At 39.2% G+C, this 13,895-nt stretch overlaps 1 protein-coding gene across 1 annotated transcript in view; it reads left to right on the top strand.

Annotated features, from left to right (window-relative positions):
- The window catches only part of SLC9C1 (solute carrier family 9, subfamily C (Na+-transporting carboxylic acid decarboxylase), member 1), a 111,100-nt gene extending 104,172 nt beyond the window's left edge, over positions 1 to 6,928 (top strand). The window contains exons 26-28 of the mRNA XM_010852747.1: positions 2,409 to 2,521; positions 4,344 to 4,431; positions 6,851 to 6,928. Of these exons, the coding sequence (XP_010851049.1) occupies positions 2,409 to 2,521; positions 4,344 to 4,431; positions 6,851 to 6,873 (224 nt within the window). The 3' untranslated portion in view covers positions 6,874 to 6,928. The remainder of the gene's footprint in view (positions 1 to 2,408; positions 2,522 to 4,343; positions 4,432 to 6,850) is intronic.
- The last annotated feature ends 6,967 nt before the right edge of the window (positions 6,929 to 13,895 follow it).

Below are 13,895 nucleotides of genomic sequence, written 5' to 3'. Positions count from 1 at the left end.
TTTCTCCCGGCAATCTTGATTCCAGCTTGTGTTTCTTCCAGTCCAGTGTTTCTCATGAGGTACTCTGCATATAAGTTAAATAAACAGGGTGACAATATACAGCCTTGACGGACTCCTTTTCCTATGTGGAACCAGTCTGTTGTTCCATGTCCAGTTCTAACTATTGCTTCCTGACCTGTGTACAAATTTCTCAAGAGGCAGATCAGGTGGTCTGGTATTCCCATCTCTTTCAGAATTTTCCACAGTTTATTGTGATCCACACAGTCAAAGGCTTTGGCATAGTCAATAAAGCAGAAATAGATCTTTGTACCCTCAGAATAGGAGAAAATAATAGCAAATGAAACAACTGACAAAGGATTAATTTCCAATATACCCAAGCAGCTCATACAACTCAGTACCAGAAAAACAAACAACTCAGTCAAAAAGTGGGAAAAAAACCTAAACAGACATTTCTCCAAAGAAGACATACAGATGGCTTACAAACAAACACATGAAAAGATGCTCAATGTTGTTCATTATTAGAGAAATGCAAATCAAAACTACAATGAGGTATCACCTCACACCAGTCAGAATGGCCATCATAAAAATGTCTACACTCAGTAAATGCTGGAGAGGGTGTGGAGAAAAAGGAATACTCTTGCACTGTTGATAGTAATGTAAATAGATACAGCCACTATGGAAGACGGCATGGAGATTCCTAAAAAAACTAGGAATAAAACCACCATATGACCCAGCAATCCCACTCCTAGGCATATACTCTGAGGAAATCACAATTGAAAAATACCCATGTATCTCATTGTTCATTGCAGCACTATTTGCAATAGCTAGAACATGGGAGAAACCTACATATGCCCATCGACAGATGAAGGGATAAAGAAGTTGTGGTACATATACACAATGAAATATTACCCAGCCATAAAAAGGAATACATTTCAGTCAGTTTTAATGAGATTGATGAACCTAGAACTTATTATACAGAATGAAGTAAGTCAGAAAGAGAAAGATAAATATCATATTCTAAGGCATATATATGTAATCTAGAAAAATGGTACTGAAGAAATTTATTTACTGGGCAGCAATGGAGAAACATAGATAATAGATTTATGGACATGGGGAGAGAGGAGGAGAAGGTGAGATGTATGGAAAGAGTAGCATGGAAACTTACATTACTATATGTAAAATAGATAGCCAATGGGAATTTGCTGTATGGCTAAGGAAACTCAAACAGGGGTTCTGTATCAACCTAGAGGGGTGGGATGGAGAGGGAGATGGGTGGGGGCTTCAAAAGGGAGGGTATATATGTATACCTATGACTGATTCATGTTGAGGTTTGACAGAAAACAACAAAATTCTGTAAAACAATTATCCTCCAATAAAAAAAGTAATTAAAAAGTAATTAAGGTAATTAAGCATTATTTATAAGAATAGAAATCAGAAGTTATCAAAACATCTAATGATCAATGAATGGTTAATTAAATTAACACAATTGAATGCTTAATAAGCATTAAATAATTAATTTCCCAGATAGTACCTTGGAAAAGACCAATGATACATGTGAAGTAAAAGTAGCACTGATACAACACTCTCTTGCTAATTTTAAACAAATTTTATCTTTATTGTGTTACAGTTATAAACCTTTGAATCCATGTGAACACAATACTGTCATTCCATGGGTCCCCACTAATCTTCACATTAAGCAGAAATAGGACATAGTATGGGAAACTTCATCATCTGCTCATTCTTCAGCCACCTTCCCTCCCCACAGTCTAAATGTGGCCATACCAAATGGCTAATGGTTCACATAATATGAGAGACCTCATGAACCTTTGCACATTTTTTCCCCTTCCTTCTGCCTAGAACCCTCTAAAAGTGCTTGCCCCCACATCTCCCCATTCCAGGGAGTTAATTTCTTATTCCTTAAATCTCAGCATCACTGATACATCCCAAATTCACAGAACTGCACTTTCCATGTGCTCCCATAGCCCATTATGCACACAGTCCTATTTTCCCATCATGTATTTTTTTATTCGTATATTTGCTGATCCGTCTTCTCCTGATCCGTCTTCTCCAAGAGAGCACGGATCATCACTCATTTGCTTTCTTAAGTATCCCCATTGCTTACCAATGGGCCTGGCATGCTTAGTACATATTAATATAAAAGTACTTTGGGGATGGTGGGACAGTAAATGATTTTGTCTCTGTACTTTCCAAACTTTCTGCACGTTTGTTACACAATCTTTATAATAAAAGACTTTTAATCTCTTTTTTTAAAGTGACCCCATTTCGTACCAACTGAAATTGCCACCAATTCCAGATCACAGTGACTTGAACTTGGTTGAATTGGATAGTTAGACTAGTTAATATGGTTGTTTGTTTCAGTGTTTGAATTAATGCAGTCTTTTCTGAAGGAGCTGAATCCAGAAGATGTGAATATCCCTTTCCAGAGGAGACACGTACTCAATTTGAAGCAGGTGAAAGTGGAACACGTGAAAATCTCTCTCAAGAAGAGACACATACTCAGGTAAACTGAGAAATACAATGAAAATACAGTCAGTTCTTTGTATCCTAGAACACAGAACATGTGGCTCCTGGGCCCTGACTGTACTATGTCATTCTATATAAGGGACTTGAGCATCCCTTGATTTTGGTATTCATGGGAAGAGGGAGTGCTGTCCTAGAACCAGGCCCCTGCAAATACCTAGAGACAACTGTACCTCACTAGATCTCCATCAGCCTATCTGAACCTCACTAGATCTCCATCAGCCTATCTGAACCTCACTAGATCTCCATCAGCCTATCTGAACCTCACTAGATCTCCATCAGCCTAACTGTAGACTGGATTTTAGGGAGTTCCAAGTGAGGCAGAGAATTCATTTTTATTTCTTGTCTTTTCCAATCTGGTAGTATTGTCCCAGGAGATGCTAATTATAATACCCAGAATATGAGAAATATCTGCTACAAATGAATACATCAGACAATTGTATATTTGGTTGTTAAAGATGTTTTACATCAATTCAGTCCACTTACTCTATTAGCAGAAGGCATCAAACTCAAAACACATTCTCCTTCTCCCCCGAAACTTGCTTCACGAGTATATGTTGAATGAAAGCTTATTAAAGGTCCCACGAGGGACATTGAAGGTGTTTTCCTAATGTCCATGTTTAACTCAAATGTGTTCAAGTTCTCAGGTCTTGAAGAGCCCAACACTCTTCTTTAATACATAAGTTCTCATTCTGCATAAAAGCAGGAATTTCAGTTTATCCTTGAGTTTCAGAGTCTTCCTGGGGAAGCTTTCCCTCAAACCCTCCCTAGTTGGTGCCTCAAACTGCTGACCCAATAGCACAGGGGTTGAGAGTGTGGGGGTGTAGCATGGAAGTCTCTGGTTTGCTTCCTGGTTCCATCACAATTAGCCATGTGACCTTGAACAAATTTCTCAACCTGCCTTAGCATCATTTTCCCTGTCTATAAAACAGATAAAATAATAAGTCACATTCATATGGTGCTGCTATGGAGATTAAAGAAATGGGAGGTATACGACAAAGTATTTGACACTTCTTCTTAACATTGTAAACTGCTTCTCCAAATGTCTTTTGCTCTTCCCATATTAACTTTCTTAAAAAAAAAAACCATGAATATAGTCACCTCCTCTAATTCTCCCAAACATAGTTTCTGCTGAAGACTAGGAAAGAACAAAGAGAAATTACAGTTAATAAACAAACAAACAAAAAATTATGAGGAAGACACTTAAAATATAAGATGGCTCCTTCCAGCTTACTGATTAAGCCATCTTTCTCCTTAGCCTTGGTAGGCTGCCAAGCTTGTAGGATTTATCTTAATAGCGTGTTTGGGGGAATGAAGGGAGGAGCCAGGAAAGCTAATGCTCTTCCAGTACATAATGTCCCAAATTGCTGCTTTTACTTAATTAAAAAGAAAATGATTTGCATAAGAGTTGTTAACATAGAGGAAGCAATTTGAAAGTGAGAGTCCAATAAATGGTAGAAACATCAGCTAGTTAGACATACAGAGAAGATCAACAAATTCTGTTATTTAATAAATGCTTGTTCTCCCTCATGTTAAATCTTCGTTGTGTTTCTGAGCCAACTCCCTTCCCTCTCCTCTCAAAGTTTTCCCTGATTACCACCAGCCCAGAACGGTAGCTTTACCTTTACATCATTAAAAACCTGTCACAACATTAAGTGGCTCCTTACAGAGCATTTTGACCCCCACACAGTGCTGCCACTGCCAGGAGTCCCAGCTGTAGGTCCCCCTGACCTACAGACCAGATTTGACACCAGCTCTGTTTTATAAATCTTACTAACTTTAACTCCTATCTCCATTTTTAGAATCAAGAGCTTACGAAATCAACTGCTAAGATCATGATGGATAAGAGCATCTATGGGAACGCCTCAAATAAGCCTAAACGGAAGTCTGGTGAGCTGGTTCCATTTTCCCAACATGAGTGGGAGCATATCTGTTCCTGGAGATGTAGATGGAAGCCAGTTTATTTGCCTTTGTGTGATAATATGCTTATACCACCTTCTACTAGCCAGAAGATTCTTCTACTGGCACTAATTCTAAATTCTAATTTGGAAAATTAATTCAAAATAAGATTCCTTTATCTGAATTTCTGGAAACTATAGCTTCATGGTTCCCTCTCTATATTCTGCCATTTAATCTCACATGCAACACTAGCTGCTCCCAGTTTGGTAGGTTGTTTTACAGGTAGCCATGTAATGTGGAAGATATAAGCAGACAATAAGCTATGACTTCATGTTCAAAAATTTATGTTCTAGTTAAGGAAGCAAAACATACCACACGGAAGGCAGTTAAATGACAATACAAGAAACACAGTGGACAGTGTCAACTGAAGTTAAATGAATTCAAGAAACAGATAGCTACTAAGCATAGCAAAGTCTCTGTAGAGAAAAGAAGCTGATGCTTAGAACAGAAGACGCAAGAGACCAAGACTTTTAGGAAACGATGAGTAGACCAACCTGGCTGTTGGCAGTACAAAATGTCGTGTCTGGGGAAATATTTGTGTTTATAAGTGCTTTATATGACCTCCAGATAAATTTTTTATCTCCATTTAAAAAACATTAACTGTTTAATACCACTTCCTATGACAAAGATCATATTTTAAAATAGACTTAAATGCTAACAATACACAATGTAAAAAGTGTTTGAAAGAATTATTTGCAACACAATGAATATCTTTACCTGGGGAAAATGTGTACAAAATGATGAGGAAAACACTATGATACCAACAGGCAAACTTATAAACAGCCAATTCAGGGAAAAGACAATGCCCAAAATGTGGAGAAAATAAAAAAAGCAACACTAAACAACAACAAAGTATTAACATTTTTTAAAGAACTGTTTTTATTAAATGGTAGAATTACTTTCTTTGAAATAAATGAAAATAGAATGATACTTATTTTCTCATATTTAGCTAGTAGATAAGCAATTTGTCAACAAAAGTCATAAAAATACTCACAGTTTGCCTCAGTGATTTCTCTTCTGAAAATCAATCCAAAGAAAGTAATACAAGGTATACAAGTAGACAAATGTGCAAAATGTCTAATACACTACTATTTCTAGTGACAAAAAATTTTAAGTAGCCAAAGTGTTCAACAGTGAAAAAATGTATAATTTCACTACAGAACATCCGTAGTACAAGGAGTGTCATACTACTATGGTTGAGTAGTTCAACATAAAATGTAAAAGCTGAATTCCATACTGTACATATAACATGTTTAGTGTAAACAAGGCCAGAAAAGATAAATCCAAATGATATAATTAAGAAAAGGGAGAGTAGAGATGGTCTTCAGAGAAGGCAATGGCACCCCACTCCAGTACTCTTACCTGGAAAATCCCATGGACGGAGGAGCCTGGTGGGCTGCAGTCCATGGGGTCGCTGAGGGTAGAACACGACTGAGCGACTTCACTTTCACTTTTCACTTTCATGCATTGGAGAAGGAAATGGCAAGCCACTCCAGCGTTCTTGCCTGGAGAATCCCAGGGATGGTGGAGCCTGGTGGGCTGCTGTCTATGGGGTCACACAGAGTCGGACACAACTGAAGTGACTCAGCAGCAGCAGCAGCAGCAGAGATGGTCTTATTTACCCCTCTTGTTTTATGTGGTTTTGTTACTCATTATGAAAAATATGACTGTAAAACCATCAAGAATTATTCAAATATAAATTACTTGAAAGTTGTCTGTTGTCTTTTGTACCACACTTTACACTCAGAAATCCATAGTGTTAGGAAATGTGAAAGTGTTAGTTGCTTAGTCATGTCCAGCTCTTTGCAACTGTAGCATGCCAGGCTCCTCTGTCCATGGAATTCTCCAGGCAAGAAGACTGGAGTAGGTTACCATTCCCTTCAGCTGGGGGATCTTCTCAACTCAAGGATAGAACCCTGGTGTCCTGCATTGCAGGCAGATTCTTAACCATCTGAGCCACCAGATAGTAATAGCCAGAGCCAAAATTCAATGAGTGATAATGACTCCAGTCAGTTATTCCCACAATAGTAAACCCTCCTCCTGCTGCTGCTGCTAAGTCGCTTCAGTCGTGTCCGCTAGTCCATAAACTTCTGCACCCAGTTCAACAGACCCCAGGGGTTTCTTGGATTCATACTCCCAGTTTAAATCATGCTACCAACCCTTATGATGACAAGTGATTCACATTCACTTGCTCAGCTTCCTTCCTTGGTGTCATTAATAATGACCAGATATTTCTTGTGGGAATAAAACTGACGCTCCAGGACATCCTATTCTGGGTTGTGGGTCAGTGTTGAAAGATTCCAGAGCTCTTTTGCCTTGGATTGTTTTCCTTCATTTCCATTTCTTTTAGAAATGTTTGACAAGGCTGTTTAGAAGACTGACATATGTAAGAGCCCTGCTGTCATGAGATGCCTCCTGTTTTTGAAGCACGTTTCCCTACCTCAAGAGGGAGCAACTTTGAGCTGAATCCTATGTGGATCTTCTTGGTGCCACACTGAAAGAAGTTTGGACTTTGCAACTGTTTCATTCTGCAAAATTTCCTGGATTTAAAATATCTATTATTTAAAATATCTAAAACACCTCAGAATATCTTAGAGTAAGTTTTAGTTTTAGAACCAGAAAATAAGCTTGTGCTATCTGGATAGTTTGTATATTACTCTTAGGAAAAAAACGGTTTGATTCACTTTATGAAAATTAAATGCTATTAAAAAGTATTTTAAATGTTGCTGTTGAACCAAGTGTTGATTTTTGTCATTCACTCAGTGAAGTGTCATTGCATTTCATTCATCCTGGAAGCCCTCAGTGATTTAAAATAGCAAATAGAAAGGATTTAACCATAGAAAGACTTAACCATGTAACTTAGCCTTAAATAAAACTTTTGGTGTTCATTTTGTTCATGATTATATTTACAATAGGCAGCACATGATTTTTTTAAATAATCTTAACAGTGAAGAGATATTGTATTGCTTCTGTATGCTGTTATATAACAAATGCTGTACAGTTATAAACTTATGTAATCTTCATAGTAATCATATAAGGTAGGTACTATTATTTCCAATTTACAGATGAGTAAAGAGTGAATTCAGTACTTTGTGGAAAACCTCATAGCTAGTAAGAGGCAGAGCATAAATTTGAAAACAAGTCTACGATTAGCGATTGTACCATATACACCTCCAGTATGGTAGGTCCTAAATAAGTACCTGAAGAATTAATAAAAATTTAAATATATATCTTCAGGATCATGCCTCCACCCAGGATTTGGGAAATGTTATTCCAAACTTTGTTCTTGCTACAACTGGTGGTAGGCACATTTTTCAAAGAAGCCAAGTGTAGAGATTCCATTCATAAAATGTGCTTGTGGAGGAGAAAGTTTGGTTTGTTGCTGTTGGGAAGTCAAATCAAACTGCTATTAGGCTTCTCAGGTGGTCCAGTGATTAAGAATCTACCTGCCAATGCAGAGGACGCGGGGTCAATTCCTGGTCTGGGAAGATTCCCCATACCACAAGGCAGTTAAGCCCACGCACCCCAGCTACTAAAGCCTGTGAGCCCTAGAGCCTGTGTTCCACAAGAAAAGCCATCACAAGGAAAAGCCTGCACACCGCAACTAGAGAAAGCCCACGTGCAGCAACGAAGACCCAGTACAACCAGAAATTTAAAAAAAAAGAAAAACTGCTATCACTTCTCTCCAAAACTAACCTCAACAAGTTTCTTTCCAGTGCTAGTTACATGACAGCTATTTTAATATCTGAAGGACTTTTTTTATTACTGAGGTGTAGTTGATGTACGATATTATATGTTACAGGTGTACATCATAGTAATTCACAATTTTTAAGGTTATATTTCATTTTTAGTTATTATAAAATGTTGGATACACTTCCTGTATTGTAGCTTATTTATTTTTAAACATAATAGTTTGTATCTTTTAGGCCCCTACCCCTATATTGTCCCTCCCCTCTCCCCCACCTCACTGGTAACCACTGCTTTGTTCTCTATATCTGAGAGTCAGTTTCCTTTTTTTTTTTTTATAGTCACTAGCTCATTTTACTTTTAGATTCCACATATAAGTTATAAGTATTTGCCTTTCTCTGTCTGACTTATTTCACTTAGCATAGTACCATAAGGATCTTATTAATGAGTACCCTTTCCTGAATTCTAAACCAAGTGAAAATTAAGACAAAGGATTGAGGCAATTAGAACTTAAAACACACATATCCCACCCTGCCCTCCCCACACACACCTCTTTATTAGTGACTGAGTTGACTTACAATACATGGTTGCCTTTTGACCCCAGATTTGGACAGTTTTACTACTGTGAGCATTTGTCATTAAGCTTACTACGTAGCTGAGAACAGCAAAAACTAAGGTTTCTAAGGGTGAGATCTCTCCCAAAAAAAAATCAGAAAGAAGGGGTCAAATATGAACATCCAGATTCTGCTTCCAAATTCAACCTGATAAGCCACTTCACCTCGGCAGAATGAATGAGGAGGTAGTGACAGGCCAGAAATGTTAAGGCAGCAGAGAGTGAAACCCTTGATCTGGAACCAGACACCAGGAAGGAGAAGGGCTGTCCAACAGTAGTCACCACTGGAAGTGAGAGTAGTGTGCACTGGATACTCTTCTGAGAGCTTTGCCCTCATTTCAGCTTGGGCAATCACTACACAAACTGTGGGTGGTAGGCACTAGTAATGGAGCTTGAAGAATTCAGAAAATTACTCAAAGTCACAGCTAGACGTGAGGACGTTTGGACTTATATCCCCCGAATGAATTCAGAATAATTTACAATGTTTTTTAAGTTCTCTAGGTTTTATTTTGGAAATCTAAAATCACTGCAGATGGTGACTGCAGCCATGAAATTAAAAGATGCTTACTCCTTGGAAGGAAAGTTATGACCAACCTAGATAGCATATTCAAAAGCAGAGACATTACTTTGCCAACAAAGGTCCGTCTAGTCAAGGCTATGGTCTTTCCAGTGGTCATGTATGGATGTGAGAGTTGGACTATGAAGAAAGCTGAGCGCCAAAGAATTGATGTTTTTGAACTGTGGTGTTGGAGAAGACTCTTGAGAGTTCCTTGGACAGCAAGGAGATCCAACCAGTCCATTCTGAAGAAGATCAGCCCTGGGTGTTCTTTGGAAGGAATGATGCTAAAGCTGAAACTCCAGTACTTTGGCCACCTCATGCGAAGAGTTGACTCATTGGAAAAGACTCTGATGCTGGGAAGGATTGGGGGCAGGAGGAGGTGGGGACAACAGAGGATGAGATGGCTGGATGGCATCACTGACTCAACGGGCGTGAGTCTGAGTGAACTCCAGGAGTTGGTGATGGACAGGGAGGCTTGGCGTGCTGCGATTCATGAGGTCGAAAAGAGTCGGACACGACTGAGTGACTGAACTGAACTGAACTGAAGCCATTGGAGAAGAGAAGGATATACTCCATAAATATTAGTCATTGTCAGTGTCTGACTAGAAACATGTCCTTGAGTGTAAACATCTCCATGTGGAGAAATAAGCCTGCACAAGGCACTGAGATGTGAAATAAACTCAGTACCTTGCAAGGTGTATAACCACCCTGCTCAGCATCATATGATGGGTGTGTGCCCAGAACTCCTCCTTCACCAGAAAGAATGTAATGCAGGTTTTGGACTGAGAAGGACGCTTAGAGCTCATCTCCCCTAGACTTCTCAGAGGAAACCTACATGTCTGCCTTTAATATTTTCAGACAAGGGCTTTATTTGGTCTTTTCACACTTGGGACTTTACTTGTGGCTTACTTTTTAACTTTTACAGTGCTTAAGCCTAGTTTGTATTTTTTCGCCATGTATATAACTTAATTTTCCATATTCCATGTTAGTATTACTAATGAAAAATAGGAAACTTTGCAGAAAAAACAACATTCTTCCCAAGGGTCATTCATTCTGAAAAAATAGTCCAAACAATGACAAGGAAGAGTCCTATACCATCCACCAGCTTGGGTACATTGTAGGAGCCCTCTCATTGAACTGAAAAAGTTCCCATTTTGTGTCTAAACCATTCCCTTATTATTAAAAATAATCGTTAGTGGTATTATTGCCACCAGGAAGTCATATGCTAACACCCCTTCACCAGACAGCAAAATTCCAGCCCCAAATTCACTTAGAGGGATTGGAACTGTGTTACTGCCTCCTTTTAAAAACTAGAATTGCCATCATTAAAATGTCTGCAAATGACAAAAGCAGAAGGTGCAGAGAAAAAGGAACCCTCTTACACTGTCAGTGGGAATATAAATTGGTGCAGCTACAATGGAAAACAGTACAGAGGTTTCTAGAAAAACTAAAAATAGAGTTGCCACGTGATCCAGCAAGTCCACTCCTGGGCAAATACCCAGACAAAACTATAACTCAAAAAGATATATGCACCCCTATGTTCATAGTAGCTCTATTTGCAATAAACAAGAAATACGGAAACAACCTAAATGTCCATCCACAGATGAATAAAGAAAATATAAGGTCTTACTATATAGCACAGGCAACTATATTCTGTATCATGTGATAAACCATAATGGAGGAGAAGATGAAAAAGGATATATATATATACACATAGGACTTCCCTGGTGGTCCAGTGGTTAAGACTCTGGGGTCCCAATGCAGGGGGTCTGGGTTCCATCTCTGGTCAGGGAACTAGACCCTGCATGCCACAACTAAGACCCAGTGCAACCAAATAAAAGTAATTCATGAAAAAAGAGATATGTGTGTATAACTGAGTCACTTTGCTGTATAGCAGAATATAACACATTGTAAATCAACTACATTGCAACAAAATTTTAAAAAATAAAAACAGCTAAAAACTCCTTAATGAGGAATAATAGCAATTAACAGTCATAGTTTTCGAACACATAACTCTCTGACATTAGCCAGGACTCCTAATCAACTCATATTCTGTACCCAAAAGTAAATAGAAAATTGTACTCAGGAAGACGTCTCAGTATTAACCCATCACACAGCCTTCACTCTCTCTATGAGACTTTTTGAAGGAAGAATGGTGAAGTCTTAACTAAACTATTATATTCCTGACTCTACAAGCATTCTTAAATAAACCAGATCTTTTCCTGTAATAAAATGTTCCAAAATTATTTTGCTTAGCATAAATAGCTTTCCCAGCTTCTATCTCTAATCACAAAGTCTAAAAAGGACTACCTAGAGCTAGATTTATACCATCTAGTTTTTTGAGACTGAAAAGTTCAAAGAATCACTGTTATCCAAAAGGCCTCTAACCTGCCTTGGCAGCTAAAGTCAGACTGGAGTTGAAAGCGCCAACTAAAAGTCATTCGCCTTCTGGTTATGCAAGGATTGAGTCATTAGCCACTGCAGTTGCTGACCTTCAACACACCCTGAAAGGAGTTCAAGGTGGAGATCAAGAATAAGGTACTCTGTGCTCTGGGAAAGCTGGCATATTGAATAAATATTAAACCAGAATGTAATGAGGATCATTGGCTATCCACTAAGGAGATTTCCAGACTTCCCTGGTGGCTCAAACAGTAAAGCGTCTGTCTACAATGCGGGAGACCTGGGTTTGATCCCTGGGTCGGGAAGATCCCCTGGAGAAGGCAATGGCACCCCACTCCAGTACCCTTGCCTGGAGAATCCCATGGACAGAGGAACCTGGAAGGCTGCAGTCCATGGGGTCACTGAGGGTTGGACACGACTGAGCGACTTCACTTTCACTTTTTACTCTCATGCATTGGAGAAGGAAATGGCAACCCACTCCAGTGTTCTTGCCTGGAGAATCCCAGGGACGGGGGAGCCTGGCGGGCTGCCATCTATGGGGTCGCACAGAGTCGGACACGACTGAAGCGACTTAGCAGCAGCAGCAAAATGCACACTTGGGGTATACAGCTCTGGGAATCATGAGAAATGCATACAGTCATGCCTCCACCACCACAAGATACAGAACAGCAACAAAAAAATTCCCTGGTCCCAGAAGTTCAAACCTTCTCCTACTCCTTTTCCTGGGCACCACTGGTGTGTTTTCTGTCCCTACAGTTTTGCCTCATCTTGAATGTCACAAAAGATAGGCTTTAAGACTGGATTCTTCCACTCATTCTCTTGAGATTCGTCCATGTTGTTGTATATATTAGTTGCTGTTATTCAGTCCCTAAGTCATGTCTGACTCTCTGTGATCCCATGGACTGCAGCATGTCAGGCTTCCCTGTCCTTCACTATCTCCCAGAGTTATTCAAACTCAAGTCCACTAAGTCAGTGATTTCATCGAACAATCTCATCCTCTGTCGTCCCCTAAAGTATAATATTAGTAGCCCATTCCTTTTTATTACTGGGCCAAAGCCCATTGTGTGAATGTGACATGGTTTGTTTAGACATTTACTACTTGAGATTATTTGGGTTATTTCCAGGGTTTGGTTTTATTTGGCAATTATGAGTAAAGAAGCTATAAACATATGCATACAAATTCTTAGAGTTCTTGATTTCTTATTTCATTTGGGTTAATGCCTAGGAGCTAGGTTGTATGGTAAGGCTATGCCATACTGTTTTCCAAAGAGGCTGAAACATTTTGCATTCCCATCAGCAATACGTGAGACTTCCAGATGTTCTGTTTTCCTTGTCAGCAGTTAATAATTATCAGTTTTTGCTTTCATTTTCAACTGTTAGGCTGTCTAATAGGTGTGCAAAAGTATTGCTTTGTGGTTTTGGTTTAAATCATTACACCCGCAATGACTATGATGTTCATCTTTTCATGAATTTGTTTGCCATCTGAATATTTTCTTTGATGAAAATCTTTTCAAATATTTTGCCCATCTTATTTGATGTTTGTTCTATTCCTATGGGGAGAAGGCAGTGGCACCCCACTCCAGTACTTTTGCCTGGAAAATCCCATGGATGGAGGAGCCTGGTAGGCTGCAGTCCATGGGGTCGCTAAGAGTCAGACACAACTGAGCGACTTCACTTTCACTTTTCACTTTCATGCATTGGAGAAGGAAACGGCAACCCACTCCAGTGTTCTTGCCTGGAGAATCCCAGGGACGGGGGGAGCCTGGTGGGCTGCCGTCTATGGGGTCGCACAGAGTCGGACACGACTGAAGCAGCAGTAGCAGCTATTCCTAGGGAGTCTTGAGAGTTCTTTGCATGCTTTGGATAAAAATCTTTTTATCAGATGTATGTTTTGCTAATATTTTTCTACTGGTCTATGACTTGATTTTTAAGCTTTTTTGTTTTAAAACAAAGTTCTCCTTCTGATGTTTCTAGGACTACTACAAAGTGGTTTAATAAGCTTAGGCATCTGAAGTGAAAAGCCCTTATGACCTGTTTACAATTGCAGATGGGGCTTCCCCATTCTTTCAAAACCCTCACTGACTAACGGCTTCTGGTTAAAAGTAATAACTGGGTTCGTTCAGCCTCTGACATTTT

Source organism: Bison bison, unplaced genomic scaffold (assembly GCF_000754665.1).
Source record: "Bison bison bison isolate TAMUID 2011002044 unplaced genomic scaffold, Bison_UMD1.0 scf7180017864314, whole genome shotgun sequence".
Classification (NCBI taxonomy): Eukaryota; Metazoa; Chordata; class Mammalia; order Artiodactyla; family Bovidae; genus Bison; species Bison bison.
Note: the sequence above shows the minus strand (reverse complement) of the source record. Positions and strands in the feature narration are given on the sequence as shown.